Below are 22,985 nucleotides of genomic sequence, written 5' to 3' on the forward strand. Positions count from 1 at the left end.
ATAAAAATCTGGTTTACCAACATAAAAAAATAATTGTGTATATTTTCGATATATTATGATCACGTTTGCTTAAGATCTGCAAAACCCTTAAAATTATGTCATTTCCACATTAGGTATTTTGGTTTATATTGGCTTCTTTACAGACACCAGGAGGGGAATGATCTTGCTCCCATAGTTGGTTTAAGTCAATTTCTTAAGGCCACTGCAGTGCCGAAAGTTAAGGTATGTTTGCTTAAGTTTATATATACTGTAAAACAGAGGTGGGGGACTCGAGTCACATGACTTGACTCGAGTCTGACTTGAGTCACAATTTTCAGGACTTGTGACTTGCTTGATTAAAGTATGAAAATGACTTGACTTGACTTTGACTTGAGAACAAGTTACTTGAGACTTGACTTGAAGTGGAAGACTCGACAATGACTTGAACTTATAATAAACAAACAGCAATACAATTATTTTATATGTTGTGACATCAGCACCACTAATCAGCGTATGTGCCTTTAACGCTGCACAATTCAAACCGTGCCAAACATGGCAGACAGTAACGTTAGTCGAGCTCCACAAATAGTATCGTAAGGAAAGGTAAGAAAGTAATCTCTTTATATTCAGTTTCACTAAGATCTATAACGATTAAGTTACTAATGTAATTAATTAATCTTTTGTTTGTAATAATTTGGCCTTGGTTGCATATTATATATATATATTTTTCTTGTTAGAAATGTGACCATTATCATTACAGAATACGTCTGGTAAATAGATGTAAGGGAATTTGACTGTAACAGTGGCATAGCCTGAATTTTAATGTTGATGGGCATCTTAAAATGAGCGGGCATGTATATTATTACGCGTAGGCTATAATGTCTGTATTAAATGTGGGCATTTTCAAGTGTTTGTGGACTGCGTGTGGAAAATAAAAAGCATTGTGCTTACTCCATAACAGTTAACTTTACTGCATGAAAGGCTAACATGGAGGCGCCGATGTGATTACTAGCACCTAAACATTTCGAAGAGCTTTTTTTTAAAAGAATAATTACAGCGTAATTACATATTGGGCAATTTTTCAGTCACAATAATTAGTTTATAAGGTTGTTATTATTAGCCCTTATTACATGGATTGGCTGAATTCCAGTGCAGAATGCGTGTTATTTCTTGATAACAGACCGTTGCCATGAAAAACAGCGCGTTGCTATGGACGCAGCAGGATTCTAACCAGAGACGGAACGGACTCTTTTCTTTAGAGGAAGCAATACAATCGTTTTTAAATCGATAAATTCCTTTTGAAATCAATGTTTTCAAATTATAGATTTATTTGGTAGGTAGCAATGTAATAAGCGGGATAAGGTATAGCGAGGCGGTTGTTATAGCGAATACAACCCCTTCAGGCTGATTCAAGATCCCTCCGCTTCGTCCCCCCAAAAAATTGCACCGTGGAGGAGAAAAATATTAGATTTTGAAATCGAGCTTCGCACCGAGCGCACGTCAGAAAAAGAGGACAGTGTGTGTGTGTGTGTGTGTTCATCTCTTTAGTACTGTGACTTGACTTGACTTGAAACTTATAAGGACTCGACTTGACTTGCTTAGGGTGAACCCTTGACTTGACTTGACTTGCTTGATTTATCTGAACTGTGACTTGAGACTTGACTCGAGACTTGATGGTTAAGACTTGAGACTTGCTTGGACTTTACCATGTGTGACTTGTCCCCATCCCTGCTGTACAAGCACAATTTGCATTAACACTGGGAAAAATGTCAAAGAAACTCTTTGGAGCTGCATACAGTGGGGAGAACAAGTATTTGATACACTGCCGATTTTGCAGGTTTTCCCACTTACAAAGCATGTAAAAATCCAGAAAGTCACATTTGCATTTTATTGCATGACATAAGTATTTGATCACCTAACCAACCAGTAAGTAGTTGATACATCAGAAAAGCAGAACATAATATTTGGTACAGAAACTTTTGTTTGCAATTACAGAGATCATACGTTCTTGACCAGGTTTGCACACACTGCAGCAGGGATTTTGGCCGACTCCTCCATACAGAACTTCTCCAGATCCTTCAGGTTTCGGGGCTGTCGCTGGGCAATACTGACTTTCAGCTCCCTCCAAAGATTTTCTATTGGGTTCAGGGTCTGGAGACTGGCTAGGCCACTCCAGGACCTTGAGATGCTTCTTACCGAGCCACTCCTTAGTTGCCCTGGATGTGTGTTTCGGGTTGTTTCGGGTCGCAAAAAGCTCTATTTTTGTCTCATCAGACCACATGACCTTCTCCCATTCCTCCTCTGGATCATCCAGATGGTCATTGGCAAACTTCAGACGGGCCTGGACATGTGCTGGCTTGAGCAGGGGGACCTTGCGTGTCAATTTCTGGATTTTTGTTTTAGATTCCACTCACAGTTGAAGAGTACCTATAACAAAAATTACAGACTTCTACATGCTTTGTAAGTGGGAAAAACTTCAAAATTGGCAGTGTATCAAATACATGTTCTCCCCACTGTAGGTAGTGATTCTGCTATCCTAGCCTCCAAGCTGGTTCCACAGATGCCAGGACAGAGAAGAGTTTGTCTGTGTGGATCAGGAATGGCCCCAAAAGGGCGGGATAGTAAAGAGCACAAATCTGGATGAACAAAGAGCCCGGGTAGGGATGCAAGGATGTGACAGGGCCAAGAGACTTGGTGTATAGAAAGAAAATGCCAAATCAGAGAGGATGGAAAGTACAATGCTATGGTGAAGAATAATTGTCCAGTGGATCTTAATAATCTTCGCTAGTTGAAAAATATCAGCTGTGTGTCCAGTGTGGGAAAAAACTTGAAAGCAGTTAGCACATTTTTCACTCCGTTCAGTCTCTAATACCAACAAGTTGTCACCCATACATTTCCATGAATGCAACAAATATATAGCCTAGCAAGACTCATGTTTGATTTATGATAATATTGTGTTGATTTAAATTAACAATTGCATTACTAAACTCTTGGTTTTTGCCATGCACTTTAGTGGAAATTAGTATAAGTTCAGTTTAAATTAACTGTGAGGCACTCACTGCAGTGTATTTTACAAGAAGGTATTAAACGGCTCTACACTACTCAAAACGTATATACTAAAGATAAAAATCTTTACTATACATTGTGTAATTCGTTGAGAACAAAACGACCTAACAACAGTCAATGGAAACCAAAATCACTAAGCGATTGTGGACTCACAATGAAAGTAAACAATAGAAATCACAGGTTGTTTCAACTTCTGTGACTTAGTAGAGTATGGCCCCCACATTGCTGTATGCACTCCCAACAATGTCTGGGCACGCTCCTGATGAGATGACGGATGGTGTCTCCATTGAGTTTCAGGACAGTCTGTGGCGCTACTTAGTGGCATCAGATGCACTGTTATATAATGTCCCAGAGGTTCTCAGTTAGATTCAGGTCTGGGGAACGTGAGGGCCAGTCAATGGAGCCAATTCCTTCGTCATCCAGGAACCGCCTAAACACTCTGGCCACATGAGGCCAGGCATCGTCCTGCACCAGGAGGAACCCAGGGCCCACTCCACCAGCGTATCATCTGTGGATTTCATCCTGGTACGTAACAGCAGTCAGGGTACCGTTGGCTAGCCTGTGGAGGTCTGTGTAACCCTCCAAGGATATGTCTCCCCAGACCATCACTGACCCACCGCCAAACCGGTCAATTTCTCCACAGCGTCTCCAGACTCTTTCACGTCTGTCACGTGCTCAGCATGAACCTGCTCTCATCTGTGAAGAGAATGGGGCACCAATGGCAGACCGATTCTGGTGTTCTCTGGTAAATGCCAATGAGCACAGGTCCCACTATAGTTTGGTCAGAAACATGAATACCAGAAGCTCGCTGGAGGTCATATTGTAGGGCTCTGGCAGTGCACCTCCTGTTCCTCCTTGCACAAACAAGCAGATACCAGTCCTGCTGCTGGGTTGATCTCCTTGTGTAACGGCCTGTTTCCTGGGGTCTCACATGCTCTTGAGACTGTACTGGGAGACAACAGCACTTATGGATTTGCCATCCTGGAGGAGCTGGTCTAACTGTGTAAACTGAATGGGCTGCAGGTACCGCCTCATGCTACCAGTAGTGTCAGGGACACTAGCAAAACGCAAAACTAAAAAAGAAACCGTTAGGAATTATGAGAAGAGAGCAATTGTCCGTGGCCATCACCTGCAAAACCATTCCCTTTTGTGGGTTGTCTTGCTGTTGCCTCTCCAGTGCACCTGTTGTCACTTTCATTTGTACTAAAACAGGTGACATTGATTTGCAATCGTTAATGCTTCCTAATTGGACAGATTCATATCCCTGAAGTGTAATTGACTTGGTGTTATACTGTGATGATTATGTGTTCCCTTAATTTGTTTGAGCAGTGTATATACATACAGTATACGAAGTAGATATTTATCAAGTAGACAATTTCTCATTGTTCTCATTATGAATTATGTTTGGATAGAAACTTAAGCACTAAGAAAAGCTGTCTCATTGAAGGCTACATTTCATGTATTTGTATACTTTTTTGAATGTTCCTTAAAAATAAATACATTTTGCTTTAATATTAGCTGTTCATTTAAAAAGAAATACACTATTGGTGTTTTGGACTTTTTGAGAATCATTAGATTTCTCTGGTATCATATCGAAGTTCAACATTCTGGTATTGTGACATCCCTAGGGTGAAAGAGGCAGACGAGATAGAAGAGAGAAGGATTTAGGAGATGGGAGAGAAGATAGGATTGAGGTGGATAGACCAATTTAGGAGTGTTGTGGCAGCATAAGAAATTGTGGACTGATATTTTAGGGGTGGAGGCAGGCACAGGCTACCAAACAAGGAAATTAAGTAACTGAGGGTGCTGTTAAAAATGGTGAGGGGACTAGTCTGTTTTTTGGCTATACTTTGGCTATTTTTTGATAGGGTTTTTAAAACTTAAACTGGGGGGGCAGAAAATACAATTGAGGGGGCTAAGACCCCCCTTGCCCCCTCGTTGTGCCGGGTCTGGGTGGAGGAGAGAAAGAGAGAACGAGACAAAGAAGTGGTGAGACGACAGGAGCTGAGTAGTTGTGAGATTAGCTGACAGATAGCATCTACTTAAGATCAGATCAAGTGCATTGCCAGCTTTGTGAGTAGGAGTTGACAAGGAAAGGGTGAGGTCAAAAGGAGTGGGAAAAAATAATTAGATTGAAGACAAAAAGGCAGATGTTGGAAGGCTGAAGTCACCCAATAATTTCATTGGTGAGCCATCATCTGGGAATGAACTAATCAGCAAGTCAAACAGAAGTCACCAAGAATGGCTACCGTACCATAGATGACAACAATGTTCAGCTTGAATGGAAAGGTCACACTGACAGCATGGAATTCAAAAGAGGAAATGGTAATGTGATTAAGAGGAAAGAGTGAATCTCCAATTTGAAGACACTAATAACCCTGTGCCGCCACGACAGTGACCAGGTATTCTTGAACTATGGGAAACCACATAGAAGAAGAGAGAGCAGCCAGAGTAGCAGTAATTTCTTGGGAAATCCATGTTTCTGTAACGGCCAGGAAGTCAAGAGCCTGGAGGGCAGCATAGGGCAAGATAAATTTGGCCTTGTTGACAGAAGATCAACTGTTCCAAATACTGTCCTATAGTAGGTATTCCACATGGGTTATTCGGGCAGGGAACCCAAGGTAAGAAAGGTTGCAGCCGCAGGGTTGGGTGTGATTATCAAAATGATGAGGAGACAGGCAGACAGGGATTAGAAAAAGACACAAAACTGACAGATATTATTTTACTTGGGAGAACAGATGGATTGAACGGTACAACTGAATGAAAACCTTCCTTTCTTACTTTCCTCACATAACTTTGCAGAACAACTTGGCAGAACTTTCTTTGTTTTCGACGACAGTCTTCAATGCAGGTGAAGACTGCCAACTAAATATATGTTTGGATGTTCTTTACATGAGAAATGGCTTCCATCTTGCCACCCTATTCCACAGCTTATACTTGTGGATAATATCTGCAGTTGATGTAACCTGCAGGAATTGCCCAGTTCCTAACAGAAATTTCTGCAGCTCCTACAAGGTTGTCATTTCCCTATTGGTAGCCTGATAAGCTTTTTGCTGCACTACAGTTTTTACCCTTTGTATTATTTGTTATCGAAGAAATTAGCTATTTGTTTTTCACTTACATTTTAATTACGTTTACAATTTGGCATTGACTATATACACATACAGTGGGGAGAACAAGTCTTTGATACACTGCCGATTTTGCAGGTTTTCCGACTTACAAAGCATGTAGAAGTCTGTATTTTTTATCATAGGTACTCTTCAACTGTGAGTGACAGAATCTAAAACAAAAATCCAGAAAATCACATTGTATGATTTTTAAGTAATTAATTTGCATTTTATTGCATGACATAAGTATTTGATACATCAGAAAAGCAGAACTTATTATTTGGTACAGAAACCTTTGTTTGCAATTACAGAGATCATACTTTCCTGTAGTTCTTGACCAGGTTTGCACACACTGCAGCAGGGATTTTGGCCCACTCCTCCATACAGACCTTCTCCAGATCCTTCAGGTATCGGGGCTGCCGCTGGGCAATACGGACTTTCAGCTCCCTCCAAAGATTTTCTGTTGTGTTCAGGTCTGGAGACTGGCCCTTGAAATGCTTATTACTCCTTAGTTGCCCTGGCTCTGTGTTTCGGGTCGTTGTCTTGCTGGAAGACCCAGCCACGACCCATCTTCAATGCTCTTACTGAGGGAAGGAGGTGGTTGGCCAAGATCTCGTGATACATGGCCCCATCCATCCTCCCCTCAATACGGTGCAGTCGTCCTGTCTCCTTTGCAGAAAAGCATCCCCAAAGAATGATGTTTCCACCTCCATGCTTCACGGTTGGGATGGTGTTCTTGGGAATGTACTCATCCTTCTTCTTCCTCCAAACATGGTGAGTGGAGTTTAGACCAAAAAGTTCTATTTTTGTCTCATCAGACCACATGACCTTCTCCCATTCCTCCTCTGGATCATCCAGATGGTCATTGGCAAACTTCAGATGGGCCTGGACATGCGCTGGCTTGAGCAGGGGGACCTTGCGTGCGCTGCAGGATTTTAATCCATGACGGCGTAATTTGTTATAATGGTTTTCTTTGAGACTGTGGTCCCAGCTCTCTTCAGGCCATTGACCAGGTCCTGCCGTGTAGTTCTGGGCTGATCCCTCACCTTCCTCATGATTATTGATGCCCCACGAGGTGAGATCTTGCATGGAGCCCCAGACCGAGGGAGATTGACCGTCATCTTGAACTTCTTTTTCTAATAATTTTCTAATAATTGCGCCAACAGTTGTTGCCTTCTCACCAAGCTCCTTGCCTATTGTCCTGTAGCCCATCCCAGCCGTGAGAGCTGATGTCTTAACACAGCTCTCTGGTCTTGGCCATTGTGGAGAGGTTGGCGTCTGTTTGATTGAGTGTGTGGACAGGTGTCTTTTATATAGGTAACAAGTTCAAACAGGTGCAATTAATACAGGTAATGAGTGGAGAACAGGAGGGTTTCTAAAAGAAAAACTAACAGGTCTGTGAGAGCCGGAATTCTTACTGGTTGGTAGGTGATCAAATACTTATGTCATGCAATAAAATGCAAATTAATTATTTAAAAATCATATAATGTGATTTTCTGGATTTTTTAGATTCCGTCACTCACAGTTGAAGTGTACCTATGATAAAAATTACAGACTTCTACATGCTTTGTAAGTAGGAGAACCAGCAAAATCGGCAGTGTATCAAATACTTGTTCTCCCCACAGTATGTATTTCTATTACTTAGAGATACACTCACCTAAAGGATTATTAGGAACACCCGTTCAATTTCTCATTAATGCAATTATCAACCAATCACATGGCAGTTGCTTCAATGCATTTAGGGCTGTGGTCCTGGTCAAGACAATCTCCTGAACTCCAAACTGAATGTCAGAATGGGAAAGAAAGGTGATTTAAGCAATTTTGAGCGTGGCATGGTTGTTGGTGCCAGACGGGCCGGTCTGAGTATTTCACAATCTGCTCAGTTACTGGGATTTTCACGCACAACCATTTCTAGGGTTTACAAAGAATGGTGTGAAAAGGGAAAAACATCCAGTATGCGGCAGTCCTGTGGGCGAAAATGCCTTGTTGATGCTAGAGGTCAGAGGAGAATGGGCCGACTGATTCAAGCTGATAGAAAAGCAACTTTGACTGAAATAACCACTCGTTACAACCAAGGTATGCAGCAAAGCATTTGTGAAGCCACAACACGCACAACCTTGAGGCAGATGGGCTACAACAGCAGAAGACCCCACTGGGTACCACTCATCTCCACTACAAACAGGAAAAAGAGGCTACAATTTGCACGAGCTCACCAAAATTGGACAGTTGAAGACTGGAAGAATGTTGCCTGGTCTGATGAGTCTCGATTTCTGTTGAGACATTCAGGTGGTAGAGTCAGAATTTGGCATAAACTGAATGAGAACATGTATCCATCATGCCTTGTTACCACTGTGCAGGCTGGTGGTGGTGGTGTAATGGTGTGGGGGATGTTTTCTTGGCACACTTTAGGCCCCTTAGTGCCAATTGGGCATCGTTTAAATGCCAAAGCCTACCTGAGCATTGTTTCTGACCATGTCCATCCCTTTATGACCACCATGTACCCATCCTCTGATGGCTACTTCCAGCAGGATAATGCACCATGTCACAAAGCTCGAATCATTTCAAATTGGTTTCTTGAACGTGACAATGAGTTCACTGTACTGAAATGGCCCCAATAGTCACCAGATATCAACCCAATAGAGCATCTTTGGGATGTGGTGGAACAGGAGCTTCATGCCGTGGATGTGCATCCCACAAATCTCCATCAACTGCAAGATGCTATCCAATCAATATGGGCCAACATTTCTAAAGAATGCTTTCAGCACCTTGTTGAATCAATGCCACATAGAATTAAGGCAATTCTGAAGGCGAAAGGGGGTCAAACAGTATTAGTATGGTGTTCCTAATAATCCTTTAGGTGAGTGTATCTCTTCAAGTATAAATCTCTAATTTAGCTGATGTAATGTGGGACCATTAGCGTTTGCACTTTACCAAACTATGTAAGACATAATGGAAAGGAACAATCAGCAATGCTGGTTAGAACATTGTCTTCAACCGCTTTGTGGTATTATTCACTAATTAGCCTACCTTTTTTAATTACAACATCCTCACAGGCAGTAAACCCCATAATGTGAGGTTAATACAAACCAATAAAACATTTAAAAGAGATCACTTTTGTGGTGCCTGGACCTCTACTACACACTCCACAGATGCCATGATATTCAACTGACACCACATGCAGCAATGCTTGATCTGTTCATTAAATTAGTATGCTATGTACAAAACCATACTTTAAGTATCCACAGTGAAAATGTCCCCTTCCCATGTTCATTTTGTGAAGTATAAATAATCCATGCCACTGCTAAATAGTATTGTAGCAGTGAAATGCTTCAACTACCAACTCTATTTCCTCTGTCTATCCCATACGTTACAGCACTGTGGGCTATGCTGGTCTGTCATTGTGTACATCATGGCAAAGCCACTACTACATTAGACAGAAAAAAAATTTGAGGGCAAAATAATCTTTTGGGTCGCGTCTTACCACTTCAGGGACTCTGTCTTCTAACCTGTCTCTTTTGATACCTTTCAAACCCAGCTATGACTTGAGTGTATTCCAAGCAGGCATGGTTGTAGTGTGATAGCCAAACCTACTGTAGCTACGACTCCACAGGCTACCAAACAAGCAAATTAAGAGAGCGGAATGTGCAGACTGGGATTTCTTTACTGCATTGTGCAGCAGCTTTTCACCCAAACACATTGGATCTTCCTTTGACTGAGAATAGATTTTAAGGGTTATCAAATGAAATGTTCAAGTAATGCTCCACAGAGCTGACTACTCTGCTCCTTAACAACAGAAACATACAGTGGATATAAAAAGTCTACACACCCCTGTTAAAATGCCAGGTTCTTGTGATGTAATAAAATGAGACAAAGATAAATCATGTCAGAACTTTTTCCACCTTTAATGTGACCTATAACATGAACAATTCAATTGAAAAACAAAATGTAATCTTTGAGGGGAAAAAATAAAAAACTCACAATAACCTGGTTGCATAAGTGTGCACACCCTTAAACTAATACTTTGTTGAAGCACCTTCTGGTGAAGCCATTTGGATTTGGACCCCAAAGCGGGTCATTGACGGGCTGAAGGGTGAACTTCCTCTTCAACTTCAGCTTTCTAACGGACACCTGAAGGTTTTGTGCCACAATTGCCTGGTATTTGGAGCTGTTCATAATTCCCTCCACCCTGACGCAGGCCCCAGTTCCAGCTGAAGAAAAACAGCCCCAAAGCATTATGCTTCGGTGTGGGTATACTTCACTGTGGGTACGGTGTTCTTTGGGTGATCACGCATTGTTGTTTTTGCACCAAACATTCCTTTTGGAATTATGGCCAAAAAGTTGAACCTTGGTTTAATTTTCCCATGTGCTTTTGGGGGACTTGATGTTTGTTTTTGCAAACTTCATCTGGGCTTGGATGATTTTCTTTGTAAGAAAAGGCCATCTTGCCACCCTACCCTTTAGCCCATTCATATGAAGAATACGGGAGATTGTTGTCACATGTAGCACACAGCCAGTACTTGCCAGAAATTCCTGCAGTTCCTTTAATGTTGCTGTAGGCCTCTTGGAAGCCTCCCTGACCAGTTTTCTTCTAGTCTTTTCATCCATTTTTGAGTCCAGTTCTCTGTAAAGTTTCTGTTGTGCCATATTTTCTTCACTTGATGATGACTGTCTTCACTGTGTTCCATGGTATAGCTAATGCTTTGGAAATTGTACCCTTCTCCTGACTGATATCTTTCAACAATGAGATCCCTCTGATGCTTTGACAGCTCTCTGCGGACCATGGCTTTTGCTGTGAGATGCAACTAAGAAAATGTCAGGAAGATCCTACTAGAACAGCTGAACATTATTTGTGATTAATCAGTCACTTTAAATGATGGCAGGTGTGTAATGACTTCTATTGAACATGAGTTTAAATGTGATTGGTTAATTCTGAACACAGCCACATCTCCAGTTAAAAGAGGGTGTGCACACTTATGCAACCAGGTTATTGTAAGGTTTCTATTTTTCATTTTTCCCCCTCGAAGATTTCAGTTTGTTTTTCAATTGAATTGTTCACATTATAGGTCACATTAAAAGTGGAAAAAGTTGACATGATTTATCTTTGTCTCATTCTTTTACATCACAAAAACCTGCCATTTTAACAGGGGTGTAGACTTTTTATATCCACTGTATATTGTAGGTAACCAACTGTCTCAAAGCATCAGCTCACTAAATAAACATTAACATTCAATGGCCATGACTACAAACTGCAAATTGGCCAGTATTCCCAATTGTAGATGTGTATTTCAAAGTAACATTCCTAATGTTAACTCAAATAAGAGTGACATGAACACTTAGTTATTGATAGAACCTGTGTTGGTTCAGTTGAATGATCAGTAAGTCGTGATGCCGAATTCATGATCATCGCAGAAAACTCTAGCTGACTCGGGAGGGTCTATCAGGTTATACGCCCACACAAGTATATCATTGCTGCTTCTTATCTCATCACTTGCTCAACCAGGACGTTTCAAGCATAATGAATGTGCTTGGAGAAGTGTGTATTACCAATGCAATGACCGTGGTTGAGCTTGCAGGTGCCCTACTGAAAATAAGTCCCTAGAGCACAATTTAGTAAAGCCACCCCAACATACCTGGCATCCTAGACATCCATACCGACCTGGACGTTGCTGTGCCAATTTGCAGTGGTGCCTCTGAGATCCCTGGGCCCATGCAGGGCAGTTTGCTTTTGGGAAACCAGCCCCAGGATTGGTTCTGTAACAGGGTGCAAGTGAACCATTATTTTAGAATCTATTTTGTCTACACCAGAGATCAAACACCCAACCTTCCAATCTCAGAGTGGACATCCTAACCAGAGGTCCACTGAACAATGCTAGTCATCTTTCAACGTCGCCTTCCATGTTTTATACTCAACTTTGGTAAAACATGACAAGGCTCAAGAGTAGATATGGTGAAAACAGAGAGCAAGCCACAATCCAATGGCAGTCCAAATAATTGGTTTTGTATGGGTTTGTGGTTGGTGTTAACTCGCCAGCAGCATGTGCAATATTGAGTGTTTCCAGAGTGTGTTTGTGCCTCTGAGCTTGCTGTCCAAATGAACCGCCAAGCTGTGGCAAAGAGAGAGTAGAGAATCCAGAGGGAAATCAGGGCTGTTTTTCATTAGTATCAGGGTTCCATTCTTGTATGTCACACCCACAAAAACAGGATAAGTCATCAATCACATCGCTGCACACTATCACATCCAGGAAAATAATTCTGCCAGCCTGTGTGCTCAATCGAGTGCTCAATTGAGACACATTCAGACATTTCCACAAGCATGTTTTAGATGCCTCTGAAACTCATAGGATCTCTTACAGTCGTAAACAAACAGCGCACACAAAGTACTACAAAATGTTAGACGAATGAATACATGAATATGAATGGGTATGACTACCCAAGACCAGAAAATCAGCACAGTATGAATGAATATGAAGGCCTGCAACCAGAAAAAGAACACACCATGAATGAATGACTTCTCAGAACCAGAAATTCTGCACAGTGGGAATGAGCGTGGATATGAATAGCCACTCAGTGTTATTGTCTTTGGCCTCATCCCTGTGCTATACTCATCAGCATGTTTGTGTGTTGGTTGGCAACCCCCATGCAGGTGCTAGACAAGACTTATCGTCTTGCATAGTGAACCTGCCTCCCCCTGCCCATCTCCTGCGTCCCCCCTGCCTATCCACTGCCTCCACCCTGCGGTCTAAAAGAGACTCCCTGTGGTGCATGGTACGAGCCAACACAGCTGGGGATGTAGGATGAGAGGCTCTCTGTTCAGTCAGGAACGGCAGGCAATCTGCTGGATGACATCATCAGCACTGTCCCTAGAGACGTAGACTCTGTTTGCTGTCCTTGGTCCCCACCATTCCTCTCAAGTCTTTCTCTTCTCTATCTTACGTAATTCCTTCTTCCCTCACTCTCTGTCTCCTCAGATTCCCCAGGTGAGCTATGCCTCCACTGCCCCAGAACTGAGCGACGACACACGCTACGACTTCTTCTCCCGTGTGGTCCCTCCAGACTCCTACCAGGCCCAGGCCATGGTGGACATCGTCAAGGCCATGCGTTGGAACTACGTTTCCACTGTGGCGTCTGAGGGGAACTACGGGGAAAGTGGTGTGGATGCCTTCATACAGAAATCTAGAGAAGATGGTGAGTTTTCTGTGGTCTTTTCGTTTATCATTCCCCTTGCCATATGCACTGAGGATTATTCAACAGACGATGGCCTCTAGTGGTAGAACTGACCTATTTTCCCCTGGTAAGTCTTTTGAATATTCTGTTATCCATATAAATTCCATCCCAAACAACATTCTGCAGATTCTGCAGAACAGATATAAGAAATGTACAGTAATGGTTCTGACAAACCTTTGAATGTGTGTGGAATACTGAGCTATAGAATATATTATTACTTCAATCCCCAGTAATTTGGGATATGCGCTATGACTCTCTTTTGTATTTTTGTTCCCTTTTGCATTTATATTCCCCATAGTTGGTTGGAAATAAGTGTTTCACAGAATTCAACTCTGGGTTTCGGATATGGCATGTATATATGATCAGCTACCAAGGGATTTGCTGAATATCAAGTGTACAATAAAACTGTCCAAAGAGATAAATCAGTGAGTGGTGAGAACGTGACCTCAATATAAAAATGAATACTGTAAGTGTGTAATAATTGATGGTTCACTTATGGCCTCAGGGATGTTTTGAATGAAGTTGGTGTGTCATGGTTATAAGTAGAACAAGACCACACAGCATTGTGAGAATCCCTTGCTTCCTCTAATACTGAACTCATGGAAACAGAGGAGACATCTGTTTCAATTCTTGTTCAAAGAGAAAATAAGTGTTAAGTGGCCTTTCACCTCCGTCCTATACAACTGCCTGGCAGCAGCTGCTGGTTTTCACCTCTTTTTATCAATAGGTGACTGCTAAAGCAGTGTTCAAATCAATTTAGACTCAGTATAAAATTTGCTATTCCATATTTCTAATTCCATTGTATACTTAATTAGTGACATACAATTATATAGATGAAATAGATGAGACTATAAATATTTAAAGAGGACCTTATACTGTTCTTTGAATTAATGGCCACAGCCTTGGTTTGATAGTAGATAATGCCTGGTGTCATGTTCCACAGAGAAGCAGGACACGTAGATTAACAGTAAGAACAGATTTTAAGTCAAAAGACTTACTTAAACACAACAAGGCTTAAGAGGACTAGACAAGGCAACTAAACCTAACATTGAACAATGACCGACAAAAATGGAATTAGGGAAACAAAATAGGCAGGTGATGAGAGGAAACGAGACAAAGGTGGGAAGACTACACTAGACGCAGGTGAAATCAATGAACACAAGGAAGGAACCAACACTGAACATAGAAACAGAATGACTAGAATCTAAAGACAATCAAAATAGAAATATGACTACTGACCGGACACTGGTTTCGCCTAGCTGTTACACCTGGTAAAACAAGTTAATGTTACACACAAGCATCACTTGGGGAGATAGATCCATCATCACTAGGGATTTCTTGGTGTAATCGTAACTGCTAGAAATCATGCATCCCATAAACCTTATTGTTTCTTACCCATCCAATGTAACATACCTAGGAAACAAAGGTAATCAGGACGTTTCGATAAAACAGTGTAGTCGAGAAATGTAGTCCCATCAAGAATCAGAAACCAATCAAAAGTTGTAATTGATCAATTTGATTTAATTACAAGAACGATCAATGGAATAGGCAATCACTAAAATATAAATGGGTGTATCCTAATTTCAGTATACCACAATTAACAACAGACACAGTGCCCACAGCTAGTGAACTCACAGAAGTCTTTGGCTGAATCATTTAGCAAATTGATTATAAATTCTAGAGCTTATGTTTTTGTGTGAAACTTATGTAACAAGCAGAAAGTGAAATAGTTATTAGTTTGGTAGTTTGTGCATTTCCAAATGCTGAGAGAGTGGAAGGTATTGTCTTAAACAGTTTGTGCTGTCCATATCTTTACATGCATAGTTGGGCAGTAATGGATTACAAGTAATTCATTACATTTAAGGGATTACAAAAAATAGTAAGTGTAATCTGTAATGTTACCAGCTAAACTATTGTAATCAGATTACTTTAGGTAAAACATATGATTACTTCTTGGATTACTTCAATTGAAAAATATTAGGTGCACAAAACAATTATGACACGTTGCATGTTTGATTTTTTTAATTTAATGATTTTAAAACATCGTTATTTGAACCCAAATAAGAGTTGTGTGCCCCAGTTGTGTGTGTGATCCCAAGTTGTGTGTATGGTGGGCACGCATTAACCCTTTTTTAGATAGGACTTGTTTAGAGGATTCAAAGTAATTCAAAGTAATCAGATAAACCTTACTGAGTTCAAGTAATTCAAAAGTAATGTTACTGATGACAAATGTGGACAGATAACTTGTAAATGTAACAGATTACATTTAAAAGTAACCTACCCAACGCTGTTTACATATTTGTCATTTTTTAATCAGAAGTTCTAACCTTACCATAACATGATTACTATAGCTGAATGTAGGTAGAGTCAGACAGAGTAAACTGGTCTATTTTCTTCCTGAAGACAAGACACTTGCACTCTGTGGTAAATTGAAGCTTAACTTAATTTAATTAATATTACAGTTGGATTACCCTAGTGCTTTTCTAGACACAAAAGCAATTTTACTTAAAGGCAGAAAAAAGTCTGTAGTTGTATGTAAGTATTCTATTACAGGTCATTCAACAATACATTTCATAATTAATAGCTGTTTCTAGAAGACAAAGCTTCCATAAGCAGTTTGTACATCTGTTAGCAAGCATCTGTATCTGTCTGTCATGCTTTATAAAGGGTTATAGATATGTCAAAACAGTGACAAACTCACCAATGCCAAATGTGATATAACTCATCTCAAATTTTACATAACCTTGTGCTTTATAAAGGGTGACATGGCACACTCCCAAGTCAAGTCATTTGAGTCACATACACCAAGAAACACTTTGATGAAAGCCCCAACGTACTGAAAATGTAAAGTGGCTTTCCTCTGAAATTTAGTTACATGTTCCTCAGAACACTAAACAAACACATAATTAAAACAAGCCACAATATGTAGTGCTAGGCCCAGAAAGTCTTTGAAATATTCACCCAATCCCTACTGCAAGATCAACCTCAAAATGCTGCTGCTGCTGTTTGTGTTAAAACCCTTGTCTTCAGCATACAGTTGGAACAGAAGAGGAAGCGACTTTGCTGGTGTCTAAGTAGTCTCAGGTAGGATTCCAAATAATCATGCTTCATCCATAAGCACACACTCAAGGGTTTTGGGACAAGCTCACATTTTTCAATAGAGAAACATGTCTATAGCAGTAAACCCAGGCTGTTTGACCATTTTAAATCAGCCTAATAAATAACAAAACTGCTATTTGTGTAGGCAAATGTAATTTATTTAGTCTACAACTGTACACACTGTCATTTTGCTTAGTTAAAAATAACCCAACAATTGCCTCAATGTTTTGCAAGTGGACATTTAATGCTGCTGGTATTATGAAATGCACGCTATGGGAGATGATGACAGCTTCGTTTTCACAGTGCACACTTTGTTTCAATTGCAAGGGGCTGTGTGGCACATCAGTGGAGCATGCCAGCGTTTGTGCTGGATCTTGGCCTGTTCAAAGTGAGCTACTCCAGACTTCTTTGCCTGGTTACAATTTCCTTATATTTTCCTTCCTTAAATTACAATTTATAATAACATAATAGAACCAGGCTGTTATTATTATGTTACTATAAATTGAGGCAATCTTTACCAGTGAAGATACACTTCACTGAAGCTCTTTGTCAGGACTGCAAGCAGTTTGGATATTTTGGAAACTTAAAAAATACCTATGGCCAGCACAAGTTTTACTGGCTTTTCTTTTTTTACAGCAAAAAGGCTGCTATAACCAACTAACGGAAGCCTTAGTATGTGTGTTTTTATATTATAGAATACATTTAATGAAACAATGTTTTAAAAATGCTAGATTTATCAAAGCATACAGTCCCAGTTACAAACTACCCAAAACCAAGGTCTATTATAACCCACGGAGTTCACTGCCACCACGCAAGCCACTGGGGGCTTGAAACCCTACAGAAAGATCTTGTCAGTGACTCAACTAACTCATATCAAGTATGGCATAATGCACCATCTTAGTGACCGCATGGGAGAATATGAGTATGCCAGTGTCTCAACCCCCATGATAAGGTTGGAGTATCCCAGTAGGGAGAGGTGTGCCTTGCCTTGCAGAGACAGCAAAGACAGTTCATCAGTCCAGTGACCCACAATTTACCTTCATATTCTTGAGTTAAGTTTCAGACAGAATCTGCATTTCTTACATGGACTGGCCGATCGTTACCCAAGGTCTGTAATAATAAGCTTCATTCTCAAGCTGTTTTTTATATAAGTTTTTTGCTTCCAAGTAAAGTGTGTCTTGTGACCATAGCATTGTTTTAGGTATGTATGGTAGGACCAATTCAGAAAGATAATTACAAAATCCATATAATATTTTGTAGGTCAAAAGTAAACCTTTGAAATCTGCCATAGCCTTAATAGGACACCAGAGACTGGAACTAGAGTAATATTATTATACAACATAGCAGACTCAGGATAACTGCGTTTTGTGTATATGTAGGGAGGGATTTGCCATTTTCCTAATGGTCATGTTGTTTTCGTTAAAGTCCATTAATTGATTTATACCAAACGAATGTGGGATGTTTTTATTCTCCTCAGTCGTTAGACGAGAACACTGATCAAGCACTGGTAACATTTTATATTGGCTATGCTCCGAAAAGCGAAAGAAGTTTGGCCCTATAAATCTGTTAGTCATTTAGTATATTATAATAAATGTAATTCTGCATATGCTTGTATGACTTACCGTCTATTGTGCAAACTATCCCAGCATTGCAATGATATCCCAAGAGCCATGACTTTGCTATAAATACTTATTGCCTCATTTCAATATAATTTAGTCTTTAATAGGCAGTACTAATATTTTTTAATAGCACAGGTGTATGTCATACTCAATACAGTCAAATTTGACATTGTGAGATATTTATTCCACATGAATGAATCCATACAAAAGCATGACATAACTTCATACAATTTTCTGCTGAACATCAGTTAAAGTAAGACCCACTGTTTTCCCTAGCAAAAAATTGCTACGAGTTGAACGGAATGTGTCAGTAGGATTATTTAGCAATATGATTGATTTGTTTTTATGGTGGAATTCATTGGTCATCTATCTCTGTCAAGAGCATCTCACATTTAGTTCATACAAGCAGAACCAAATTGGCAGAACCAGGTTGAGAGATGTAGACACTGTTCAGCTGAACATCCACAAAACAAATAGGGAACATATTTTGCATTATTCCCTTCCCTATTGCTTGAAGTGATCTTTTCAGTGTTATCCACTCTAAGTGTAACTTTATGTGTAATAGTCATTGCATGATGAGTAAAACGTGTAGGAGAGAAGTATTGTTTGCAGGTGTCTCTGGACTTGGTGGCAGGGATATAGATAAGAATCTCTTACATTAGTAGCTCAAACACATTTGGTGGGGACCTTCAACAGACATTTCTGACCAGTACAACCTAATTTTTTAATAGAGACTGTAGATAATACCTTTTCAAAGCCCTTCACTCTGAACAAATTCTCTCTTTTCAATTAAGTTTGAACCTTTACAGTGAATAGCCAGAGGATCTTCAAATACACTTCCCAGATAGACTTGAGCTGGATCATGTGCCAGGAGAGTGAACAGAACCAGCTACTCGTCTGAGTCAGCTTTCACAGAAACCACCTGCTTGGACTGCCACCAAAACTACTTTTATCCCTGAAGGAAGACAGAGAATATATCTGGACTTAAATACTGGACAGGAAATGAAAAGTAAATAGGCATGGCAGGTGGGTTTGTCTGGGCTTGGTGTACCCACAGTAAACAGCGTCTGGAGAGGGGCATTAGCTTCCCTCAGCCTCCCCCACCTTGGCATGGCCAGTCCTAGTGAGCAGCTGCTCGTCTCCCACACACATTGGATGGGCATAGGGAACAGAGATGCATAGGAAAACAGAGATGGATGGACATCAAACCTTCAGATTTCAATAAATATTATCCATTTAGGATTTCGTGATTTCATGCTCACTTTGTCTATCTTTGATAACCCTCACATTTCATTTTGGATTTTTAATTTGAGATTTCTTTTTTTTCATGAAATGGTTTTTGGCATAGAGTTGGTTAAAGGACTCAACTAGAGAAAATGTGCTAGGATGGACATAACTATTGATGAAATCAGTTTTAATGTAGTTATCCAGGTGGGTCTTCTGATGACCAGGTTTCCTGATCTCTCCTAATGGCCTAGTTGATCATCTGACCAACTATGCAGTCAGGAGGGATCAGCCAATTAAGTATACTGTATTCATTTCACATGTTCCTGCCCATGCTGAAACTGACATTAAAATGTTAAGTCATTTAGCAGATGCTCTTACGCAGACTGACTTAATAGTGAGTCCATACATTTTAAATGTAATAGCATGAGAAAACAGTGCCTTCAATGAATATTGGCACCCTTGGGACTGTGAAAAAAACCTTTGCTCTTTATCCTCTTGGTCTTTCAATCAAAATATTTCACATAAATCAACCTTCAATTGAAGATAAATTAGTGAGTAACAGTAATGTGGAATCAATTAAATAAATAACTTTCTCCAAAATGTGTGCCCCAATTATTGGCACCCTCAGAAATTCAGTCAAATTCACATACCTGTTTTACATTTTTAAGTTCACATAACTGATTAGGAACACGTAAGTCATAAGCCATGACTTCCTGTTTCACTGGGGTATAAACATGTGGCAACAAACCTCAAATTCCCTTAATCATCCATCACTACGGGAAGGACCCGAGAATACAGTACTGACGTGTGACAAAAGTTGTTGAGCTGCACAAATCAGGAAATTGCTATAATGAAATGTTGAAAATGCCTACTTCCACTTTTAGGGAAACAAAGTTTTAATCAAATGGAAAGTTTAAGAATCAGTCTGGACATGTGTTTATATTGACCCAATATTATGTGCATAATCATGGAAAGTCTGGGGTGATGTGATAAGGAACAGGTGTGCGTAATAGTGGAGCGTCTGGCATGTTCCATCAGCCGAAAGAGTGGACAGAGTGCTATCAGCCGAAAGAGTGGACAGACTCCTGGCACATGATCCTAATAGGCCGTCGACAGGGAGCACTGTAGTCGAGCTTCCCCAGAAGGAGGCATGATCACGTTAGGCAGCATCATAGTGTAAGCTACTGTAAATCATTCTTTGATCATAATTTTCCTCTGCTAATCAAATTTACAAATACAATTCATTTAATAATACACTGCAATGTTTTTACTTGAAGAGAGGCTACAAAATCCTTGGATCTATCAATGTTATTTCTACAAATAGGCTGTAGCCTATGTATGTAATTCATTCTTTGAAATGTATTGTATTTATCAAACAACCGTGCCTTTGGCCTATTTACTGCTATTCATGCGTATATCCTTTCATCGTTGCAAACTGGTCAATAATGTCTCTTATTTTACCTTGTACATCATCAAAAAGAGATCAAAATGAAAACTCCATTCTAATGGATTTATCTTTGAATAATTTAAGTGTTGTGCAATTTTCATTTGTAAGGACTAATAAACTAATGAAAATACTCTAGCCTGTGTTCTTTGAAAATAATCGTTCTTCGTATTATATTTTTAATCGTATGATAAAACCTTAAATACAAACACATTCTTGTATTTTTTCAAATTAATGAACCATTTAAAACAAACAAATTCTGTAATCCATTCTTTTTTAAAGGAGTGTATATACCGACCCAGTAGATGAACTGATGCTCTGGTTGGATGGTGATGCTGCGGAGGAGAATGTGTATGCTAATAGGGAGGATTAGTATGCTAATGATGTGAAATGGCGTTCAGCTCTGGCAGATACTGGGGATCTGAAAGACCTGGCGGTTCTAGTGTTAAGAGGATGGCTTGAGTAGCCAAAGAATCGCCATGGATCACAGCTGGAGAATTGCAGACGTTAGTTGGGTATTGGGTTTGGAAAGTCTCCAAACTATGATCAGAGGCCACCTACATAACCACACGTTGTTTGGGAGGGTTGCCATAAAAAACATTTCGATTATATCTTAGAGGTTGCTCAAAGTATTAAATAAAGAGGTGTCAGTAATTGTGGCACAGATTTTTGAGGAAAAAAACGTATTTAACTTATTTTTCTTTAAATTGCTTTAAGTAAATTAAAGGTTACATTTTTGTTGGTATTTTGAATGATCACGACCATAAACTTAAAAATAAAAAAATTATCATAGCCCATTCTGCTCATATTTACCAAGGGTGTCAATATTAGTGGAGGGCACTGTACGTGTTTGTGTTCATGTTTTACCTGGTGGGGCCAAACATATACTACTTTTTGCCTGTCACCAAAACAATTAATACAGCTTTGGGGTTAGGTTTACGGAAACATGCACAGTTAAGGTAAGGATTTTAAGTTAGTGGTTAGGTTCAGGTTTAAGACTGGCTGTTAGGGGAAAAGGGTTAGGTTTTCTGGGTTCTGGTTGTTGGTTAGGGTTAGGAAAGATTTTGAATTATGTTGCTTGTGCCTTTATGAGGATAGAGATTCCTAGTGTCTGTTAAAATAGGAACATTCAAGTCAGGACAGACAGGGCATAGCAGTGGTTGTAAAGCGTATAGTCTATTGGGGCAAACCTGTGGATAGCCATCTTTGACTGCAGATACGACAGCCCTCTGAGGTGTGGAGCTGTTGATTGCTATGGAACCATGCCTTAAGAGATGTCATTAATCAAGTTAATGAAACACATTGTCAATATAGGCCCTAATGAGATTCCTGCTAGCCAATAGGCTGTCTGACATTAACATGAAAAACCCTCCTAACCGAGTCACTGTCTTTGGGTGTACAGATTCATACGTTATGTGCAAGGTTGTTTTACAACTTCTTGCCAATTTTTATGGAAACTAAATAAACTGAAGCTATGATGGCGGTCAACATGGGTCTTTTCAGTCATGCTGTTACTTAGTAGATAACGGCACACTACATGATATTCTAACGATCCGTATGCCCTTTCAATCTCAGCCACTCAAACCAATATGTTGGTCATTTATGTCTTTATTAATGGTTAGAGATTAGACTAATGTCCACATAACCCCCCCAGAAGTGTCCCTTTGTAATTTGTTTAGACAATTACCGGCCTGAACTTAATTGGGCCAGACTGACGGAACAGCCGTCATCTGTCATCTCGTGATTGTTTTCCCCTCTAAGGCTTCTCCATGACACATTGAATGATCATGTCTTGACAGATTATGACATGCATGTTAAGACACAGTAGATGCCAATTAGCTGGATAAGTGGGGTTGTTTTGCTGTCTATTTTGAATCTCAATAGACCTTTTTGCCGGACCGTGTAAGTGGAGCCAGCCAAGAAGAGCAAATGTTTCTTACTGACTGACTGACCGAGTGGGTGAGTAACTGACTGTCTGACTACCACTTGTTAAATAGTGTAGTGGTTAGAGACGCATACCTGCAACCAACAGGTCCTGCGTTTGAATCTCATCTAAGTCAAAGCATATTATGCATTAAGATTTGTTCTGGATGGACAAAAACTTCGCTGGCTATAACCTTCAGTAGCTATGTTATAATAAGTCTAAAATAAAACTGTTTATATTGCTATTTCCGGTGGATTTTCAAAGTACGCATCCGTGCATGATTTCTGGGGTAACAT

General features: G+C 40.1%; 1 protein-coding gene across 3 annotated transcripts in view; it reads left to right on the plus strand.

The window, feature by feature from the left end:
• LOC105006624 (metabotropic glutamate receptor 4) overlaps window positions 1–22,985 on the plus strand; it is a 335,106-nt gene that overhangs the window by 155,168 nt on the left and 156,953 nt on the right. For all 3 annotated transcript variants that reach the window (XM_013138417.3, XM_013138418.3, XM_013138419.3), the window contains one exon: window positions 13,121–13,337. In XM_013138417.3, the coding sequence (XP_012993871.2) occupies window positions 13,121–13,337 (217 nt within the window). The remainder of the gene's footprint in view (window positions 1–13,120; window positions 13,338–22,985) is intronic.

This window comes from Esox lucius, chromosome 17 (genome assembly GCF_011004845.1).
Source record: "Esox lucius isolate fEsoLuc1 chromosome 17, fEsoLuc1.pri, whole genome shotgun sequence".
Lineage (NCBI taxonomy): Eukaryota > Metazoa > Chordata > Actinopteri > Esociformes > Esocidae > Esox > Esox lucius.